At 43.1% G+C, this 21497-nt stretch overlaps 2 protein-coding genes across 9 annotated transcripts in view; one reads left to right on the forward strand and one right to left on the reverse strand.

Annotated features, from left to right (window-relative positions):
• Positions 1–18718, reverse strand: part of LOC139787521 (cytosolic carboxypeptidase 1) — a 29724-nt gene extending 11006 nt beyond the window's left edge. For 3 of the 5 annotated variants that reach the window (XM_071726659.1, XM_071726660.1, XM_071726662.1), the window contains exons 1-14: positions 18392–18718; positions 15761–15918; positions 13739–13821; positions 13049–13166; positions 12742–12884; positions 12194–12338; positions 11982–12113; positions 11757–11900; positions 11427–11598; positions 11097–11166; positions 10738–10916; positions 10044–10659; positions 9358–9870; positions 9093–9271 (exon numbers count right to left, since the gene is read on the reverse strand). In XM_071726659.1, the coding sequence (XP_071582760.1) occupies positions 9093–9271; positions 9358–9870; positions 10044–10659; positions 10738–10916; positions 11097–11166; positions 11427–11598; positions 11757–11900; positions 11982–12113; positions 12194–12338; positions 12742–12884; positions 13049–13166; positions 13739–13821; positions 15761–15918; positions 18392–18498 (2759 nt within the window). In that variant the 5' untranslated portion in view covers positions 18499–18718. The remainder of the gene's footprint in view (positions 1–9092; positions 9272–9357; positions 9871–10043; positions 10660–10737; positions 10917–11096; positions 11167–11426; positions 11599–11756; positions 11901–11981; positions 12114–12193; positions 12339–12741; positions 12885–13048; positions 13167–13738; positions 13822–15760; positions 15919–18391) is intronic. The other 2 variants (XM_071726658.1, XM_071726661.1) reach the window with 2 other exon arrangements.
• Positions 1912–9073, forward strand: Nw (narrow). 4 transcript variants are annotated; one of them, XM_071726664.1, is made up of 4 exons: positions 1913–2161; positions 5192–5549; positions 5902–6057; positions 7090–9073. In XM_071726664.1, the coding sequence occupies exons 1-4, from the start codon at positions 2116–2118 to the stop codon at positions 7904–7906; spliced, it is 1377 nt and encodes a 458-aa protein (XP_071582765.1). In that variant the 5' UTR covers positions 1913–2115; the 3' UTR covers positions 7907–9073. The 4 variants fall into 4 exon arrangements, with proteins under 4 accessions (XP_071582768.1, XP_071582765.1, XP_071582767.1 ...); XM_071726666.1 differs by having other exon boundaries at positions 1914–2161; positions 5902–6064; positions 7090–7229; XM_071726667.1 differs by lacking the exon at positions 7090–9073 and having other exon boundaries at positions 1912–2161; positions 5812–5934.
• Positions 18719–21497: the final 2779 nt, after the last annotated feature.

The following is a 21497-nucleotide window of genomic DNA, read 5'->3' on the forward strand; positions in this document are numbered from 1 at the left end:
TGACGCGTCCCACGATACGATCTCGTATCATTAATCACGCGAAAGCTTAATTGAGACGCGCCCGGTAGTCCTCGCACGCGCCGCACCGCGATATCTGCGATGCGAGCATACGTGCGAGCGTGCCTGCGTGCCTGCGTGCCTGCGATCGCTCACGAGTCGGTGAGCCAGAATTCCATCGAGTCTTGACGATGACGTTGCGCTTCGAGAGAAGTCGAGCGCAGGAAGGAGCGCCGCGCCCGCGCCCGCGCTGCCCGCGCCGCAAGAACAAGACGGCGCCAAAGGACGCGAAGAAAGCGACCAGTTGAAACTCTCGATGCTCGCATCCATCACCGTTTTCTTCACGGCGATGAAGCATGCGCGATCTCTCGCTTTGATTCCGTCGAGCGAGGTTCACGCGTATTATTAGATAGACCGATATTTCGTATGAGCGCTTGGATGAGACTTCATCACATAGGTATTAATAATCGAGTCCGTTTATTTCGTTCGCACAAAACGCCAGCCCCAGATATCCAGGTATCAATGTTCACGAGCCGACCTTCCACAGATCGAAGGTATAATTTACAGATTTCTCCTTCTCGAAGGCAGGCGATTTGTTGCAATTAGCGTTGGATTTGAACGGCACGATCGTGCGTGTCGTTTCGCTGACGAATGAAGTGAGGCGGATTTTTAGGGATAGATGATATCGGAGCGTACGGGAGGATGCCTCCGAGGAGGCGTTCAGAAATGAAGTCTGCCTTGAAACCGGCGTCTTTTTGCTGCGTTCGCCGTCGATACAAATCCACGGAGAACCGTGAAGACTGCGGCAAAGTAAAATTCCGTACCGCGAGCGAAAGAAGCGATGGATGGCGTTACGACGAAAGAGGATTTACAGTGTCGGGAACAAAGTAAACGCCCGGGCCCGCGCGCGCGCGCGCGCATAGATGTTATTAATGGGATTAACGTAAACGCTACGTTGATCGATACGGGGATAACAACGTTCTTGCTATTACTCGCCCCCTCCATTATTTCACGTCCGCGCGATATACCGCTTACAAATGGATTATACCTCTTCGCTGAGCAAACATTATTCATACGACGCTTTGCTAGTTAATATAATTAACCCGACGTAATCACACGTTGCGCGTTAATTTACAATCGCGCCAACGAGCGAGTATAACACGCTTGACAAGTGTGGCTGACTCCTTCGACAACTGGAGCGGCCGCAGTTTTTGTAGCAAAAATAATTATTTACTCTAACGACCGATGATCGATCGAGGTTGATTAACTTATTATCCGACATGAAGGTGCGTACGTTGTTCAATACTTTCGTGTAGAGAAAGTATAAAATTATTTGTGGGACGTATTACTGAAGCTATCTGAATCTTCTAATCGTTAAAAACGACGTGTCAATAAGTGTCCGAGAATACTTTTCACCTGTCGAGAAAGATTTCTGCTGTTAAACGTCCACGGTTACTCCTCTCGAACACTTAACAGTTTACAGTGTTCGAGAAGAAAGGCATCCCCTCGGACTCTAATATATATCCTCGATTTTGCACATCATCTTCGCAGTCAAGGGTGGAGAGAGAGGAGAGGGCAATCCGTATCAAATCAAGCGTGGCGTCATCGGTCGCGGGGCATGCTTCCACGTTGTTCAGCGTGAACACCCATTGTGCCTGCTTCTTCCGATCTTGTCACCCGCGGTTTTTTTACGACGCGGCTCGATTACTTTTCGATTCGTCTTCATGTCATCGTCATCATCATCGTCTTCGTCGCCGTCACCGTCGCCGTCGCCGCCGCCGCCGCCGCCGCCGCCGCCGCCGCCGCCGTCCCCTTCGCGCGTTGGGCTCCTGCTCTAGCTTAGCCAGTGAATCATCTTCAACGACCCCCTCCTCTGGGATCCGGGCAGAAGACTCTTAAGGGGGCTCACGGAGCAGCGCGAGGCCAGTCCGAGAACGCGACCCTAACACTAACATCCGATATAGTCCGAGAGAAAGAGAGAGAGAGAGAGAGAGAGAGAGAGAGAGAGAGAGAGAGAGAGAGAGAGAGAGAGAGAGAGAGAGAAGAGACGAGAGTCGGAAACGGAAACGACTGACTGCTTGATCGCCGCACTGCCAATACAGTAATCGGCACGCTAACATGAAGATCATCCTGTTGCTCTTCGTCGTCGCGGCCTTCGCCTCAGGTTAGTACCCTTTTACATCACGACACAATGCCGGCTCGTTCGTGCTCGCTTTAACACCCGCGGTGACGTCTTCATTATTATGAAATGATTGTTCTCTTGACTTCATCACGAGCATGTTGGATACACTCTTCCGCTCAACCATCGACATCTCTTGCATTTCTGATTGTCCACTTAACGCGTAGTGTTATTCGTGAAAACAATATAATCAGCATTTTAACAGTGAAGAAAATTTCAAAATTACGAAAAACATGATATCGTAAAATCAAACGTTTTGAATATTTGGTTCAATTATTTTAATATTTTATTTAATTCGTTATAAGTTATATGTTATAAATATTTTGTGAAAATTTTACAATATATTAAATAATGTTTTTTTTTTATATGTATTCTTATATATTCAATATATCTTTCTCTGGACCAATTGCAAATACTCATTTGTTATATTCAAAATTTCTAATTTCTGAATTTACTTTATTTTAATCAATTGTTTTTAATATTACCCTTTTATATTTTCATATTTAAAACTTTTCTATATTGCTTGATATATATTTCTATAGTTCTTAGTAGTAGTAAAACACGCACTTTTCTGTCATTATATAAAAAAACCCCTGCACCAACTGTCAGCGTATTCAAAGTTGAAACCGGAAACAACCGTTGGTAGAACACGCAAGCGACATAATGCACCGGGTATATCGCGTCTCTTCAAAGAGTTTCTATCCGTTTAAAATTCTGTCCATTATAATATATTCAGAGTCTATAAAAATCATTCAAATTTGATAGAAAAAATACTTTTAAACAGTAATAAGTAAAATTAAAATCTCATATTTTTAAAACAAATATTTACACACTGAGAGAGATAAATTTTATGATATTTACGATTTGAATAGAAATCTCCGCAAGTAAAAGTGATATTACATCCTACGAAGCGACAATCCTGCGCACGAAGAGGCTCATTACTCATATTCAAAGGCTCGTTACTCGCAGTCATTAAAAAGAGAGGAAAGAGAAAGAGATTACACACGCGGATGAACGTTTACCGAGACCGTTTATAGAGATTCGAGCCCCCGTTCGTGTACTTGTTCCTTAGACCGGGAATCTTGTCGAGTATCATTAGCCGAACGGCGGGAACGCATTACGTGAACGAAGCTGTAGTTAAAGCGGCTGGTCGCCTCTTCTTTCACGCGCGCATACACCGGCGGCAGACGTCTCAAGGCCTTTGGGTCATTTACCACCACCTGCACGTTCAACTTGACGATCCGGAACGTTTTTGCTCCGGATGCGCCTCTACGAAGTATCCAGAGCCGTGACTAGACTTTTGCCAACCGGCCGAACGGATATCTCGCACCGTCTTGCTTCGCTGCTCTATTCTATAACAATGTAGTTCGCGTACATGCGAAATTGCTCCCTCTTGGGAAACTCAGATTGATTCGTTTCGATCCCGCCGAGATTCTTCAAGATATCGTAACAAAGAAGTTCCGAACGTCTGGTATCTTTTTGAAAAAATAAACAAGCAACAATATCGCATTGTATCTGTCTTCTCACATCAGGTGTTTTCACCTGCGTTTGGCCTCTCGATCTTTTATCTCAGTCTCATCAATCATTGAGTCTTTTAAATTTCGTGACTATGACTATATGTACAGAGGACAAACTTGTTCTCTTCTTACACCAAAGCCTCCTTTTGTTTCGTAACTCTCTTACGTAAGAGTACCAAAAAATATCTCAACTCATTCATCTCAAACATATAATTATCAAACGTTTTTGTCGTATTCCCCTCTCTCTCTCTCTCTCTCTCTTTATTTATTAAAATATCTCCTAGTAAGATTAAAAATTTTAAAAGTTGATTTTTCTTATCATTGTCAGCCTTTGCAACCGTAAACATGTAGTACAAAAAGCAAAGAACAATCGCGACTAGAAACAATGAGAGGGACTCGCATTAGTTGCGACACTCGTTCACCTACCGGCTATTCGGGGGTCTCGACGCGTCATAATTCATAAGTACAGTTAACCAAATAGCCGTCGCGGTTCAATGAACCCGCAACTTGATATATCGTGTGAACACTGTCCTTGTCGTAAAGCTTCCAGTCATTGTGAAGCCGGCTAAAAACGCACCGCGTCAGGGTACGCATTTAGAGAGTGAAATTAAAATCGTATTATGAAGCGGACAACGATGGAATAGTTCCATCAATTTCGTTCCTCTTGCTACGTCCTATCACTATTGTATCACATAATGCGATGAAAATGACGCTTCTTAACGTATATAAATTTAAATGATCTTTTTCTCAGTTTCGAAATGTCTATCATGTGGCTAAGTTATGGAGATTATTATCACATATAAACTATCTAAACAGTTTCTAAGTTAAAAACTTGATTTCGATTGTTATTGTTCTCATACTAATGATCTCATTTTACACGCTGCATTGAAAGATATGCGGACGTTTTTATTAATAGTAACGGTTCTCTATCGCGGCGCGAGCTTCGAGCAGTACGATACTAAAATGGAATGCTGCATTAATATTCACTGAACGCATTCTCTCGCGTCTCTACTGCCATTTGTAGCCTTGTCGGAACTGAACGGCAGACATGCTTAGATAAACCATAAGTAGCTCTAAAAAATATATTTTTTAATAAAATGTGGTGGATTAAATTGAAAATCGTTTTCTTTTAAATTATAATTATAGAAAATAAAAATATATTTGGAACAACATGAAAATATAAAAAATAATCTCAATATTATGATAACAAGAGACTGAATTAATATATTTTACTATAGAATTAATAATTTTTTTAAATGAATATAATTGTTACTGCTGTTATTGTGTGCGTTAATTTGATAGTCAAGTATACGCACATACGTACACTCGAATTATCGCGAGAATGGCATCAACTATAATGTGCCCCAATTTCGCACACGTGCTACAATTGAGTGTGTTTATAGCGCACTTTTAACATGGTTTAAAATGAGACGTGATGCAAACGTAGCTTTTGGCGGTATTAAAGAGAAATGTAAAATGTAAAATGTTTCGTTCACAGCCCAGAGGATTACAACGATCCAGCTGGATGGCATACAATACTTCGTATCACGAATGAACCCCTACAGTCCAGAACTGAATTACTTCCTGGCGTATCAATATTGCCGTTCGCTGGGCCTCCAGTTGGCATCTTTCGAGACGAAAGAGAAGGCCGACACGATGACGCAATATTTGAAGAACGCCGGTTACACGAAATACGACTTTTGGACCTCCGGCAACAAGCTAGGCACCGACATGTTTTTGTGGATGAGCACGGGACTGCCGTTTAACGTCACCTTTGACTACATGCTGAAGCGACCTGGCAACAGACCTGCCGACGTACCACCCGGCACCGAACCCCAAAGGGTGGCGCGTGAAAGGTAATATCTTTAACTAGATTGTGTACTATTATTACTACTAATTAGTAAAAAAAAACTGTCAATTAAATCAGAAGATATTAATTAAACATATCCAATAACAATAAGATCAATTAAATATTTACATCTCCACCGAACGCTAAAAATGATAGGCAACGTCTTTCAGTTTCAAAGAGCCAGTATCATTTTTCATGATCGAAGAATCGCATATTAGTCGATCGTAGTTGTTACGAGTAACGTGGTTATCAGCCACTCTCTTTCGCAGTTCTAACACCCGGAAACTCGTGCGTGGAATAGCTAACAACAGAACAGGTATTCTCGTTTAAATTCCAAAACGCGAGTTTCTCGATTTCAGCGGCGACAGCGGCAGCGCGGACGGATGCGTCGCGATGGTAGCACCTACGTTAGCCTGGGAGGCGCAGGATTGCACTCTCGTGAAGGACTTTATCTGCGAGCAAACAAGATGCTATTACTACAACTACGGCAGCATTCCAGTCTCCGCGACTCAGGGGTAAGAGGTGAGATAATATTTGTCACAAAAATACACGAGTCGAAAGGAAGGAGAGAGAAAGAGAAACAGAGAGAGAGAGAGAGAGAGAGAGAGAAAGGGTGTCTAGAGATACCGATGTACCTTAAACGAATCTCGCTTATGCACGGAGTGCAAAAAGTAAATGACCCTCCAACGATAAGCTATGCAAATGTATATCGCGATAATTGAACGTATTTATCCCTCCTGCTACCGAAGTATGCGGTATGCGGTATGCGGTATGCAGGATGGTTCAGCTTAGCGACAGATGAAAATTTATTATTATATTCGCGACTCGTAAGTACGTCCCGTGTCGACAACGCGTCACTGCAATTTCAATCTCGTAGAACATATATAGAACTTGAATCTTTTCTTTTTCAGCGATTACTTAATGTTTACGAAGGCGCGAAACGAGGTGATACTTGTAAACCGGACGTCACCGGAACAAACTTTTTCCTCCGTGCAATCTAGCGAGAGATAGAAATAGCTTGAAACGAGGAATGCTTTTTCTTCCGCAATTCGCGGTAAAATGGGGAACGGTTATTGCGATGATCAAGACGCTAGATCTTGACTCGCCAGTATTAAACCAGTTCTTCGAGATCTTCCTCGCATAGCTATAGCTAATAGCTTCGGGATCCAAGTGTCGATGAATGAGAATAGCTCAGCCACGATACGGAATTCCAGCAAATGCCTTTATAGCTTAATCTTAATAACGCAATTATTCTCTCGCTTCTTGACGCACGATACTCACAAACGATACACTTCTTACACGTACACATACACAAGTATGGCTTCACTCAGTGCAAATAACTGCTGCTATAAAAATATTTACGTGACAGTGAAGCTACGCTTTCCTCTGCTATTAATACGATGCTTAAATTAAGCCATTAATAATCGTAAGACGCTAATTTAACAATAAATATTTTCAATAAATTCGCGAGAAATTAATTATTTTAATTCTCATAAAAAAGCGACGGGAACGATTGATCTCCTGAACAAGCCCCTTTATCTTTTTAGAAATCACAGGCCGTACATCACAACCACCTCGGTGCCAGCCAGCGACGACCAAGCGAGTGATTACGTAACTGACAGCACCAATATCGATGATCACCATCTGGGTACCGATGCCCAGAACGAACAAGAGGCAACACCATTGGAAGCGGACGTGTCCGCGAACGAAAAACTATCAGAGGACCCGGTCGTCAGCAGGCTAATCACTACGGCCGCTCCCGCATCTGGCAATCAGCATCAACAGCAACAGCAGTCCCGTCAACACACGGGAACGACAGCGTCGGCGACGTCGCTGTTCAACGATAACGACGATAACGACGATAACGAGCGCGAGCGCGAGCGCACGGCCATCGGCGACCTGGACGATATCAGACCAGATCACATCCCGGACATCGCGAGCCTGTTCACCGGGCATGTCGCCGTAGCATCTCAACCGCGGAAAGACAGCGTTTTCGACGGTCTCGAGACTCGCCAAGTCCTGCGACCGTCGGTCTCCCGTCCCGTCGTCTCCTCCGCCTCCTCCTCCTTCTCGTCGGAGATGAAGATGGAGCATCGCGAGTCCTCCGACTACGGTGACTTGGCCGCGGAGACTGAATTACCGAACAACGGTCTCGAGGACGCCCACACAATTGGGCCGTACGACAGCGTGCAAGATTACGTAAATGATCAGCCGGCAGACTCGGCGGCGTCGTCGGCGGATTCGGCAATGATGAAGGACCAGGATGACGACAGTAGCACGATCTTGCCAGAGGCGGAACCGGCCTATAGGTACAACATCAAAGTGCGCACCAACGGCAAAGTATTAGACCCTCCGTCCAAGTAACGCTTTACTTCCTCCTAGATAACGTCGCGTTATTTTGTTTTATAAGTGACAGAAACACACAGATCGACATTCTTGAGGAACTAAGTATATAGGTATATATATATATATATATATATTATATTTGTATATGTATATCAGAGTGCGTTTTGCACATGTGACACGAGCGAGCTGTCGCTGTTTCGCGGATCAGACCGATCGCTACTGTCACCGCTCGCTGTTTAGCTCTAACTTAAGGCGTACCCGATGTAATGCTCGATAGTTTTGAATCAGAAAGACACTATTATCAGCTTTCTCGGTCGGCGGCAGGCAGAAATGATTATTACGAACCGTCCGTTAGTATCGGAGCTTGGAACGAACACGAATGAGTAATGCCGCGACTCGGAAATGATATTAAAGATGTCAAAAAGGAAAAGCCGTAATATCAATCAAAGACGAATTATTCTCCTGCCGACGTTACTCGACAAGCTGTACATTTTCACAAGGGCATTTACTCAATTACTCAGCTCTCATTTTCTATCATCGATGACGCCGGCGGATTATCATTTTCATCGCATCATTTATTCATCATTTTTATCCTGTTTATTCTCATTAAATTCTCATGTTCAGCATTAACAATAGAATTTAGAACAATAGAAGAAATAAAAGAAAAATATTAGACTCAATAATTCACTATTGAATTAAACTGCCAGCTTCCGCCAGCGTCTTATATCTTTATAAGGTGGTAATCATCATCATAGTTAACATGTGTCTATACGTCTGCAAGACGAAACATTCGACACACTACCATACGATTCCCGAAATATTTTGGGATGCGTAATGGATGTTAAAGAAACCGCTGAGAATCAGTCGTAAATGTTTCGGTCATCCAGACGTATGACGATCGGTGTACGTAGTTTCATCAACGAGGAACGTTGCTCTCTAGCTGCTATGGTAAGTCACTTCCATATTAATTCTGTGTAGAACGGCGCGAATGTGCGACTTGTGTAACTGAATTTTAATAAAGATACGACTACAGTCTTATAATATTACGCGTCTGCCATTCGCTGTTCCCACTTATATCATTATATTCTTAAACGTAAAGTTAGAAAGTTTTATGTTAGAGCTAGGCACATGTTAAAAGTCTCTATCATGATTTTCGTCCAATAAAAAAGCGATTTGATAAAAATATACATAATTGTTAACTTACCAGCCGTTTACAACTCCTTCTATATTTAGCATGGGAATTATTTTGAACACATAATCGTCACGTAAACTGCTGGCGTATTGGTTGTCACTTAGGAGAGCCTCCATGGTTCCGTGCATCACCCAAGAGGCGTTGCTTTCACCGGGGTGTACTCTGGACGTTAAAAAGATCATCTTTCGTGTCTGAAAGGGAATGATACTTAGCTCTAAATATCTGCTTAAATGACTTATTGTCATGCGAAGATTTATATATCTAAGAGATTTCTCACGTGTATAGGATTGGTTTTGGAATCCGGTGACGTAATGGTGAGCACAGGATTCTCATTGCCGTTTAAAGTCTCGCAGAGCGTCTCCGCGCGAAAGTACACGGTCGCCGTGGAAACTCTCTTCGTCCACTTCCAAATGTTGGTCATTAACCGACTATACGTGTACGGGAAATGATACGCCAGATAACAAACATCGTAAGCGTGCGGAAACGTGACCGTGAAGGACGTCGTGAAGTACGTTTTTCCCCTGGTGGACCGTTGATAACAATTTCGATAGTAACAAATGTCGACGCCGGTCCTCATCCAACCTGGCCTACCACATTGCGCCTCCGTGACGCTGAATAGTATCGGTTTCATGCCAAAGTTAAACTGCGAGTTTGTCTTTTCACAGTTGATTATATTGAACGTGTACGGCGCATTCGCCTCCATGCTGGAGACCTCGAAATAGAACCATTGATGTCTGGAACCGCTGTTGACATCCGGCGTCAGGATAAGATCGTATTCTCGTGGACCTATCTAAGGAGAAAGCAGACGTGAAATATTAATGTAACGAAATTTAACGAAAAATAAATTCATATACATATAGGGGAATTATAGATTGTAGAAATTGCCGTGCTAAGTCACTATGAAGTCTTATGTAATATGAACATAATCGATTACATAAAGCGCGAGTAGCAAACCGACTGTACCTGAATAGCTTTCCTCAGATTGCCGCTTTCGAATCTGGACTCGAATTGTAACCGTTTCGTGTCCAAATTGCGCTTGCCGATCCTGTTCTCATCCCAGTTCCCAAACAACCGCTCCTCGCCCGACATTGTCCGGGAAGCGGAATTTGCGAGAGCATCAAGGTCATAAACAACTTCCTGGATAGTGGCGGCAGCATGGAGACCGCGTTCCACGCAGGCTAGCAATTTCGCGCGGCAAACCTTCCTGTCCTTAATATTGAGCGGCTCAGCTTTCCCCAGACCGTCACCGCCGATCATGTCCGGATAAGCGACCTTGACGAAACCGATAACGCTCCTCACTCTGCTCGCCACGGCGCAATACGCGTGCGGATCCTTAACGTTCGCTGACACGTCTTCTAGGACCTTCAAACTGTGCGTGCCGTTCACCAATTGACTCTTCGTTGTACCGTTAGATCTCGAAAAGTCCTTGACTAAAGTCTTCGTCTTTCCCGTCTTCGCGACCGACGAGTTTATCTGATCGTCCTCCACCAAACAAAGATCAGTTAGCTTGACGTTCGACGATCCGACGATATGTAGCTGCGACCGCAGAGTTCCCAGCTCCTTGAAGAACGTATGGTATCTGATGGGAAAAGAGATTGTTGCGTTGGTAATTATAGTTGATGTCAATATGTGTCTGCAAAAATAATGTTCCACCTACCCAGCGAGATCCTCCTCGGATCTCTGCGAAGTAAAAACCCCAGCGAAGAATTTGTTTTCGTCTACCTCGTCGCCTACGTGAATTTCATTATCCATTGTATCTCTAGAGTCGTGGCTCTCTTCGTCATCCCCGGAATCGAGATCGCTGTACAGTCTACCCATCGAAGCCACACTGTTCGCCTATGCAGAAATCAATATTCGAGCCGCACGAACATTTAACGGCACAAGTTTTGACACTACGGGTGTTTTGGACACTGCGATATTTTGCAAAGCGAAATTCGTTAAAAGAAGTACTTTAAGCATCAAATATCAAGCTTGCGATGTTTATTACGTCGGTTCAATTTTCCGTGAAGTACACACCTGGCTGTCGATGTCGCTGCCACTTTCAGCACTGTTCGCCCTGTTAACAGTCACTTCGGGCAAAACGAATCTACGTGCAAAAAAAGAGAATCGATTTTAGTGCGCACAGTTGTGATCCTTAACTAATCTGATAATATCGCATAACGAAAGCTATCGCTACTTATTCGCCTTGTACATACATGATACTTGATCCCGGTAGTAACAAAAGCGGTCAACCCGCAATATTTGTAATACTTTTTATAGAAAGGCTCGTAAATATAATACGTCGAAATATAATAAGCGATTATCACGAAATACAGTATATGAGATGACCTCGAACGTTTCATTCACCTTGCAGGCGACATTTCGGGCACCGGTAATTCCTTTTTCTCCAGACACTGATTGATTATCCCGCAGATACGCGACAGCAGGCAGTCATAAGTTTTGTCCTCTGGACAGCTCGTGCAGAACCGGTACAGTAGCTGTAGGCCATTGTTCGACTTGATAGCCTTCCTTCCAGCTTCTAGAACGGCGGACAAAAAACGCGTGTAATACTGACGCCTTTCAAAAATATATTAAGAGGCTGATAAATGTAAAATTAAGCAATATATATCCCAGGGACCATCCTTCGAGAGACTTCTTTATAGAGAACTTTTTAGAGTCCATCTCCTAATTACTTACTTATTACGCAGAGATGCTGAAGCGTATTCAGAGCGTAATTACAAATCTTTAAGCGCATCTGTCCATCAAATCTCTCCCATCTCTCGAAAATTCGCATCAGCAGATGTACCATTCCCGCCTTAACAAATTTGTTACAGCATAGTTCTGAAAGCAAAATATCATAAATGTTAAAATAATTAATAAGGAAAAATGAAATACATCATACGTAAACACACACGTGCTTACTATTGGTCGTTAAATGTTTGAAGCAGTCCAATAACGTCCTCAGCTTCAAATGTGGCGTATAACCGATACTGACAAACGTTTTCTCCAAAGTACTAGTGATACCATCCTTTACAAGTGTTTGCAAAGAAAAAGCTACCGAAAAAAATAACAGCTTTATCATCCTCAAATACATAAGCGAATTGTCCGATACACTAAAGAAAACTGTTGCTTACAATTTTTAGCAAGAGTTTTGATGATCAACAACAACGACAATAACGTTTTGCTGTTATTGTAATGCTGTTTCAACAGCGCGTGGAACACTTTTATGGTGTTGAGCAGTTTCATTTTTGACACAAACTTCTGGTCCCTCTGAGCCACCTAAAAGAATCGCAAAATAATTTCAACTCATATTTCTCAAAATATTATGAACATTTTTAAAAATGACGTGCTTATTTTTATTTTAAGATCTTATTATTTCGTAATTTAAGGATTTTAATGTAATTTCAAAATCAAACCAATATTAAAGTGTAATCCATAAAATTACAATATAAAGTTAAAAATAGTTGAAATAAATCTTATACGCCAAAAAAATTGAAATTGAAAAAATACTGTCGTAGACATACGCAGTGCGATCGATAAAAGTTCTGCTGTGCAGGTATATAACGTATCAAGAGTATTTTCTTCTATTCATGCACAGGTTAGCGAGCCAAGCAAAATAATTGTTCCTAATTGCAAAATAAAATTTAAAAAAAGTTCATTACAATGCGTCTTTAAACATCACCTGTCCCAAAATCCAGAGGATGTCTTGAGTGAGCACTTCGCTCGTGATAGTATCTGCGTGTTGCAGATTTATTAAAAGTTTAACTAGGACTTGCGTGATACCTAAGTTGATGAGTTGAATGACCGCCATTCGGCTACTGGTTCCTATTAAAGAATAAGCTTCCTATTAAAGAATACTTTCACAATCTCGAAAAAATTCCGAATAAACTATACCCTCGAAGAATAAACACTATCGAATCTGCGAATTCGACAAAATTCGCACATTCTCGGTAAAACATGTTTCCCTATAATAAACAATTGTCAATTACTTGTGGCACTTCTATTCTTGCTCCCTCTCTCCTTGGATTTGCCTTTGGTTACTCGAGGCGATATACATTCGTGCAATATGCTGGTGACACTGCAGTTAGCAACGTGGTCCTTGCAATTCTAAAAGGAAATTTCGAGGATGAATCTCAATTGTTTCTCAATTTTCTGCATCTTTTTTCTTCCTTTTCCGTCGATACAGCGTAACAGGGATAAAAATGGCTACGATATAACAGCAAAAAGTAATTGTAAAGAATCGCGTGGGTAATATACGAGTAATAATTGTTTTACGTGAACGTTCCGACACTCGTCGGGACCCGGAACAGATGGATATCCAGATTTACGAGTATCAGTTTCGCGACTTTCCCGAGCGTGTAGACAATGCAGGATGCGTGTTGCGTGACACGCGGACGCGGTATTTCGCAGATAGTACTAATTACCGCGATTACTCAACTCTTGGCTCTATGTCGTGTCAATAATGTGCCCGCCGAATAATTGTAAACCCACATATAATTATCTCCCTCTCTCGCACATACGTGTATCGATCCCGGTTGCTGTTAACACGCGAAACTATCGTAGCTTATCCGAAACGTGTAGCGCCGATAAGACGCTACAAGTTACGATTAACAGGAGCGAGGGAAGATAACGCGATGAAGACCAAAAGATATTAAGTATTTTAATTAAAAATTATTCACCTCCAGGGTCATAATGAACGATTCCATCGCCCCGGAATTCTTGCGCCAGAGCTTTTCTAACGTGCGCTCGCGTATCCGCCGGTCTGGAATACATATGTAAAGTCATAAACCGTTTTATATCCTCTGTTTTTGCTTAAATCAGATTCGTAAATCACAATTTATTCGTGGCGCCAGATGCATTAATGTCTTGCCAGTGCTAGCTAAGCTTTAACACATGTACGTTCAAAGGTATACGTTCTTTGAAAAATCAAGAATACCGTACACTGGCACGATACGCTCTTATGTCAAAGTTGACGTAGTGCCAATTAGGATCAATGTTAAACTCCTTTGTGATTACAAATATCATCGATATGTCTGCAGTACACGTGAGGAATATAAATTACGTACGAGTTTTCGCCTCTGTCGTCGTGATAACGGATATAACTGCAGTGACGTGAAACGTGACCTACAGCGGAGATTTAGTAACGTCTAAAGTCTAAATGTATCCAACTATGTCGCAAAATTTCAGATGATATTCGCCGCAATCGCGAACTGAAGCGCGAACAACTCAACCGTGCGATGCAGCAAATTATATCCGCGATTCGCGGGAACGCCGCGCCGACCAGGAAGATTGCCAGGCCAGGCCCTTATCAAATCGGCGCACGAGCGCGACCAGACCAGAGCGTGTATATCGTTTGGAGTCATAGTTTTCTGGATGCCGGCCAACGCCAACGGGTCTGTCGGCTCTGTCGTCAGTGTTACCGAAAGTGATTACGCAATCAGCTAACAGGCGGTTCTTCTATTCTAAAATAACGCACGGTAGCGATCGACTGCCGTTTGCACACCTGTTCGCCAACTGTGTCCGAACTGTCCGAAGTCCGAAGCTCCGGGACGGATTGACAAATTAATATTTGACAATCATACGCGACCAAATACGGTACCAAAACAGTATTTCTGCAATAATTACAGAATAGATAATAAATATCAAACAAAGTTGATAATATTAATAATATGCTTAAATAAAAACTTTAAAAACTTGAAATTATTTATAAAAATTGTTTATACGTAAATCTATCGCGAAAGGATATCAAAAATAGAAATTAGAAATATCGCTTGGGCAAACAACCGCGTAAAACTGTTGGCTTATTTGAAAATGACCCGAATTTACGTCGCACAATTTTGACACGCCTACCTCAGCCGCTGGCCGAGACTGCCGAGAGTTCTATGACCCAAAACGCATTTTTCCAAAATAAGCGCTTGACGTTTCCGCTAAAAATTTCGTGTGGCTTATGTACGTTGTATCAAATTTCATACTAACTGCACGATGCAAATGCAATAATAACAATGCGACGGCGCAGAACGTGACGAAGGATTTCCTTGGCCATCCATTGCGGGGGAATCATCACATGAGAATGATAAATCGCGCAAGTTCCATCATGATTTCGTGCTCGCCGAGAGTAATAATATACCGGCACGAATTTCTCCCTGGAGTGTCCAACCTACCCTCCGATTCGTTTAGAACTTTATTGCCCCGCGCGGCGCGCGATCGCAGTTCGCGCGCAATATCGTACGCCTAGGCCTATCGTACGAGACCATTAATGGAGATTGGAGACGACACGCGATACGAAATACTAATGAGAAGGGAAATTGCCTCGGCGCGGCGTCGCTAATTCGCGATAAAATCGAAACAAAGAGATAAAAGTATATAAAACGGGTAGCTCTTATATATATATATATATATATATATATATATATGTCATCTAAATAAAAATTCTGCGAAACGTTAAGCCCGGTCTACATAATTGAACCTCTCTGTGTGCGTGTATCTTGCGTTTCGCAAACTGCGAATAGTGAAAATTATGTAGACCGGGCTTTATTCGGGAACCATGCAAACAATCGAGTTGAAACTCGTCACCGCCGGTAAATGCAAAATGCCGTAAAAAAAGGTTAAATTGGCACAAGTCTGGCGTAACATATCTTTTGAAATACAAAGTCGCCGCGTCTGTCGCGACGAGACGAGGAATTCCGGTGGAGGTTGCGTACCTGATGAGGTGACACGCGCGTGAATCTTGACCGCGATCGCCCTGAGCGCGTCGCCCGCTTCCTGCGGTTTAGCCGCGTAATTTCGGAGCTTCTCCAACAGCGCATCGTTCACAACCTCTTCCGCGCCTTTATTACCCGCTGACATCAGTGACATCACGCTAAACAACGCATCGCAAAAAACAACGAAATATCATTTACTCTCCTAGAGGGACCGTTCGATGCGTATCGATAGCGCGGAAATCGGAAATCGCAAAAAGCCATTCTTGATCTCGGGTATAGGATGCAGCTACGGCCAGCTACGGCCAGCTACGGCTGACAGCAAGTGGACAGTGGACACGTCAAAACGATAGCGCACGCTGTCGCTAGCCGCTAGGTGCAAAAGCGTACAATAAGTATGTACGGTTCATGGTGGAAGGAAAAAAGGTGTGTTCTTGCGCATTTTTGATGCAATAACCAATGAGGGCGTTGGTCAAACGGGAGACATCGATGATATTGGCCAATAGAAGGCCACGAGTGCTAAAAATCCTATAGTATATGTTACGTGCACTATAGATTTTCAGCACCCAGGTGGAAAATCGGAACGCACCCCAATATGGCTGAACATGGTTCTCGCTTGGCCCAGGCTGGCCCAGGCCGCCAAGTATCCGCCGTATTACCTCTGCAAAGACTGCAAAGAGGCAGGAGCCGTTAATCAAAGAGGAAGGAAGGCCAAGTCTGCGCATCCCTCTATCGAGCACCCTGCAATGGAGCACACCTTGTTTTCCTTCCACCATGGTATATGTACATACAATCGAGCTGAGAGCTCTGCCTTTCTGCCTGCGAAGACAAGTGACACGATGAAGGATTACAAAGGCTGCAAGCTAACGTTTCACATTGCCTTACGGTACCTGAAAAAGATGATTGACGATTATTTTCCCGTGGGTATGTACGCAAGAAGTGACTTTGCGATTTTCGCCTCTCTTTCCCTCCCTTTATATTTCTCATCACTTTATCAGTACACTAATTCGTTTTAGGATACCCGTGACAGATGCAAAAGCGACAGCTTTTCGTCACGACGGGACGGACAATGGGGTGCATCGCGCGACCGTCGACAATTTGCCTCGTCGTATCAATGAATCTTCGTTGGCTTTCGGCCAGCGCAGTCGGAAGAACTGTTAATCACGATCCGCAATCAGCTGGGTCGTGGTTAGTCAATGTCGCGGGGATTAAAGTCAACCATCGGAAAATCGGCGCTCGTCGGAGCCAAGGTTAATTAGCGCGACCAGGTAAAACACGACGCTCTAAAATAAGCGCCGCCACGCGCGATCGTCCTCGCGCGAGCCGCGATTCCGGGAAGGACGCCTAGAAGGAACTCATTATCGAATAATTAAGCGTCCAACTGCGCACTAACCAGAAACGATGTCATATTAAAAGATATATGGCACGTTCTATTTGGCCACGTTTTGAAAAAAATCAGAAGCGTTGACAATATCAGAAGCGCATATCTTGAAATTATTTTCATTTTGGCTCCACTTCTTCGAAACTTAAATCTAATTTTCTCACGTTTGAATCCTAGCTAGGTGAAATATTTGCGAAGCAACTAAAAGCGGATGACGGCATGCGGAATATTTGACACGGAGCTATTTTAACTCTTCAAGCAGGCAGACACAAAAATAAGAACAAAAAGACTAACGTTTTTAGTGATAAGATATTTATTGATAGCTCGCAGATTACAGAGACATTTTTTTCATGAGTGTAACTGTGTAACTGTCTTCTGCAACGTGTGCAGCGTGCGATTCGAAAGTTTCGAAACATCCTCGAAGGGTTAAAGGAATGCGTGAGTTATTGCATTAAGCGTTGCATCGGTGCGCTAACGAGAGAAGCTACGATGATCGAACGAGTCCATAGAATACGGTGTAACAATCGCAAAATTTCCTCGACTCTCGACTTCGGTTTATTAAACAGCATAATTAATGAACGTCGCGTAGTTTCGTAGGCCTCTTTAAAAACACGCTCCTCCGACATCTTCGGAACGACAATTAATGTACACCGTGTACTTACACGCTTCGCGACCGGTAACGCCGCACGTTGAATTGCTAGGTACGTAAAAGCTAACCCAAGCGTATAACGAATCGCGATGTCAATGATACATACATATCAGCTCGATGCAGTCTCGATAAAAAGAGAGAGAAAAAAAAGAAATGTCGAACGAGATAAATTCAGCGCGCACACGCGAGTATACGTGCGAGGTCAGATTATCTTTCGTCCGGATTTATTACGGATTTGCATGAAATTTAATTTGTAAAGCCGTTTAAGGTACTCGAACTATTAAGAAAGCGTAATTGTACGCTTTATAATTACAATAAATAAATTCGTGCATTGCCAGTGTCAATTAAAGTTTCGTGAAACGAGTCTATTTCGGTGACTATCGTCGACATCGGGGAGAAAAATAAAAAAATCTTCGGCCTCGTATAAATATAGCGATCGTCAGAGAAGCATATCGAAATAATATACCGCATACTGAGCGCATACCGGGCGTACGCGACAATCGTCGAGACGTGAACCGGAAATCGCGAACGGAGATGGCGATTGGCGAGCACGCACGTACACACATACACACGGAAACACGATTCAGTCTTCTAGGCTCTTTACTCTTCCTGCTGCCCCTGCTGGACGTCGACGGTGTTCTCGTCGACCGGTTGCATCGTCGCCATCGGTCGCCGATTTTCCTTGTCGTGTTTCGCCGGGGCACCTTTCATATTTCTTCCTCTCTCTCTATTCTCGTCCGTATCAGAATCTGAATTTCGATAGGGCTCTCGAGAATAAAATTTTTCGCGACTTTTCCAGAGTGACGGAACGTCCGTTGTGAATCGTTTTTCCCTCTCGACGCGAGATCTTGGCGAGCGCGAATCTCTCTGCGCGAAATTCGCGAAGCGATCCTCGCGCTTCGCCACTCCGCGGCGGTTTGACGTTTCTGCCTGCCAAAACTATGTTTAAATGCATAACGCGCGCGCACAGACACACGCGCGGGGCGCGCGTCTATTTTTAGCGACCGGCCGCTTCCCGAAAATTGCGCCCCCTTTCTCTCATCCCAGCGATAACACCCTCGCGTCCTCCAGCACCTTGGCGTCATCGACCGATGCGCCGCAAGACCGTGGCCGCGATGCATCGCCAAAAAGTCTCGACTCTACGCGAGACTTACGAGAGAGTGTCAACTCTTTTTCCCTCTTTCTGTGGATTTCAAAGCGACGCAATTTATTAAACAAAGAAAGAACATGCTTGCATTTTTTGCAACGAGATGAGATATTTTTTTTTATATTTATATAGGTATCTGTCTAACATTTCTCACGTTGGAGCTGATTCTTGGAACGTGAGGGAAAAATGGATGCGGGCGGGTATTTCCGAAATGAAATAATTTTCGAAATAGAGAACCTGGCAGAGCGAAACATCTGGGACTTTGAAATCTCTCTCCGCATCTCTCGCAGCGTGAGGATCTAGCGCGAGAATCGCGAGATATCTCGGGAAAATAATTGCTGTTTATTTACCGAGCGCCGTCAAAGATCGCGGAATCGCGGTCGGTTTGCCAAAACGAAAAATACTTCCGCGACTTCACCAGTCTTCCAAAACGTCATCGGTTCCGCTAGAATGCGAAAGGACGTTGAAATGAGTTACAGCGAGCAGGTAAACACGTTACAAAATTTCATCTGATTGTATATTATATATGGCGATGAAATAACGATGGAAATTTTCCAAAACATGCGCGAACTGCTTGGGGCAGATTTGCTTGATAAACTTTTTTCGAACGAGCAAGCGATGAAGAAACCAGTTATAAGTAGACCGCCTCATTTCGGTAACGAGATTAGCATAAAAAATGAGACCCAGTACCGCTATCCGCGGATCTTCATTGTCAAACACAGAACAATTTATGGCGAATATAATCTGCCTAGCGTAGCTTTGTTCTTAGCTTAGACTTAGCTTCTTGATTTTTAAACATAAATTCAACAAGAGATCAGAGAATCGGTTTGCAACCAAAAATTTCTCTGCAAAATTGCGTGCAATTGTTCGGTGCAATTAGGACGCCACGCCGGAAAGAAAACTTAAATTATTTCTTTAATTACGTAAAATCAACGAGGAAGTGGCGTCAACGGTGTGACATTCGCGTGCGGCTGTCACGTTGGCGCATGTTTATTCACGTGCGGCACGTTCGCCGGCATGAAGACGTTGAAGCTGCACACGAAACGATACATAGTGCGTCGTTAACGGAACGGATGCGACACGATTTGTGAAGTTTACCAATTAAACGAGCCGGCACGAGAACAAAATCGAGTTAAGAATCGAGCTGAGGGAAGAAGGCGCTGAGAAAAGCAGCTATAGTCGAGCGGGGAATGCGGATTGCGGCCCAGCCTGAGTCGTTCTTGAAGACTTCTTCTCCCACGAGGACAACGTCGTAATCGACGATCACCTGGCCAACACTGACGTTGTGCGATCTCGGGGTCGAACGACAACTGGTATACGAGTGCTGAACGGAATCGGCGAACCAGGCCGAATTAGATCGACTCGGGTGTACGAGGCTCACTTGTTGATGAATGCAAATGCAAATCCAGCGGATTGATTAGCGGACGTGCGAAGTTCCACGAGCACGGTCGACCTCTCACGAGGTTTCCTCTATTGATTGCCGAAAGGGCTCAAAGGGCGCTTCGGTTCAAATTCCGGTCCACGCTCTCGCGTTAAACTAATCTAATTTATCCTTCGAAAGCAAGCTTTCGAATTCGCGATCGAAAACGCGAGGATCTTGTTAATCTTGAATTAATTTCACATGCTATAATTACGCTTCTGCTGGTCGTGATATTAATAACCTGCTTCATACTCATACTGTGAGTGAGGTATAATCGTTACGATTATTGTTCGTCTTATATGAAGAAAAAGAGAGTTAAGTGTTGCATGTAAATCACCATGTAAATTACAGTCCCTCGAAGCGAAGCGATCGCTTGCAGATTCCTTGCTCGTAATGTGATTAACTTTACTCATTGTCAGTGACAATGAGGAAACTTACAAAATCATTAATAAACTAGACGCATCATTGTATTGCATTGCATTGCATTATTCAGGTATAAAACATTTTTTAACTCGCGAGAAGTAAAGATAAAATAAGATTGAAGTTTTCAATTTTATATAAAACGTAACGTTTAGTCACGGTATAATCTGACATTGATTGTGACAAATGACATGAATTATCGTTCAGGAGTTAACAATTTTTAAATATTTACAAAAAAAATTATCAGCATCAGGGCAAAGAATAAAAAATCGCAGATACATTTTCGAGGGCGAAATATCGTAAAACTTAATTTTTGCGACAGATAAAAAATATTCATGAATGTGTTACATTTAAGTCATCACATGGAACCATCAAAGAAAAAGAAGAAACATTCAATTAAATTAATCGCATGTTTATTTAGTATTCATTATTCATTTTTTTGATCGACAGCAATTTATCATGACAATCAGATTGCACCGTTGCTAAATTTTCACCTGTTCTCCCCGGGACTCCTAACATTATCAGCGATTCTCATCGAGACGACCGTATGCATCGACAAAATTGCATCTTAACGTCATTCAGTGAGCATATTATACATTTATCTGATCAATGACTGGCATAAACATCGAATTAGAACGTCGCTAAATTTCAACCGCCAAATCGCCATCAAGGTGACCGTTGTTCGACGACAATACACCCACGCGACTCGAATGTCACGTTTCC

This window comes from Temnothorax nylanderi, unplaced genomic scaffold (assembly GCF_030848795.1).
Source record: "Temnothorax nylanderi isolate EJ_2023f unplaced genomic scaffold, tnyl_v1.0 TNYL_tig0010_pilon, whole genome shotgun sequence".
Classification (NCBI taxonomy): Eukaryota; Metazoa; Arthropoda; class Insecta; order Hymenoptera; family Formicidae; genus Temnothorax; species Temnothorax nylanderi.

Excerpts from the sequence above, each read along its gene's own strand:
- Nw (XM_071726664.1), top strand. The coding sequence starts at position 2,116 with ATGAAGATCATCCTGTTGCTCTTCGTCGTCGCGGCCTTCGCCTCAG. Across the intron at positions 5,550-5,901 it reads CAAAGGGTGGCGCGTGAAAG|CGGCGACAGCGGCAGCGCGG; the intron begins GTAATATCTTTA and ends TCTCGATTTCAG. Across the intron at positions 6,058-7,089 it reads CCAGTCTCCGCGACTCAGGG|AAATCACAGGCCGTACATCA; the intron begins GTAAGAGGTGAG and ends TTATCTTTTTAG.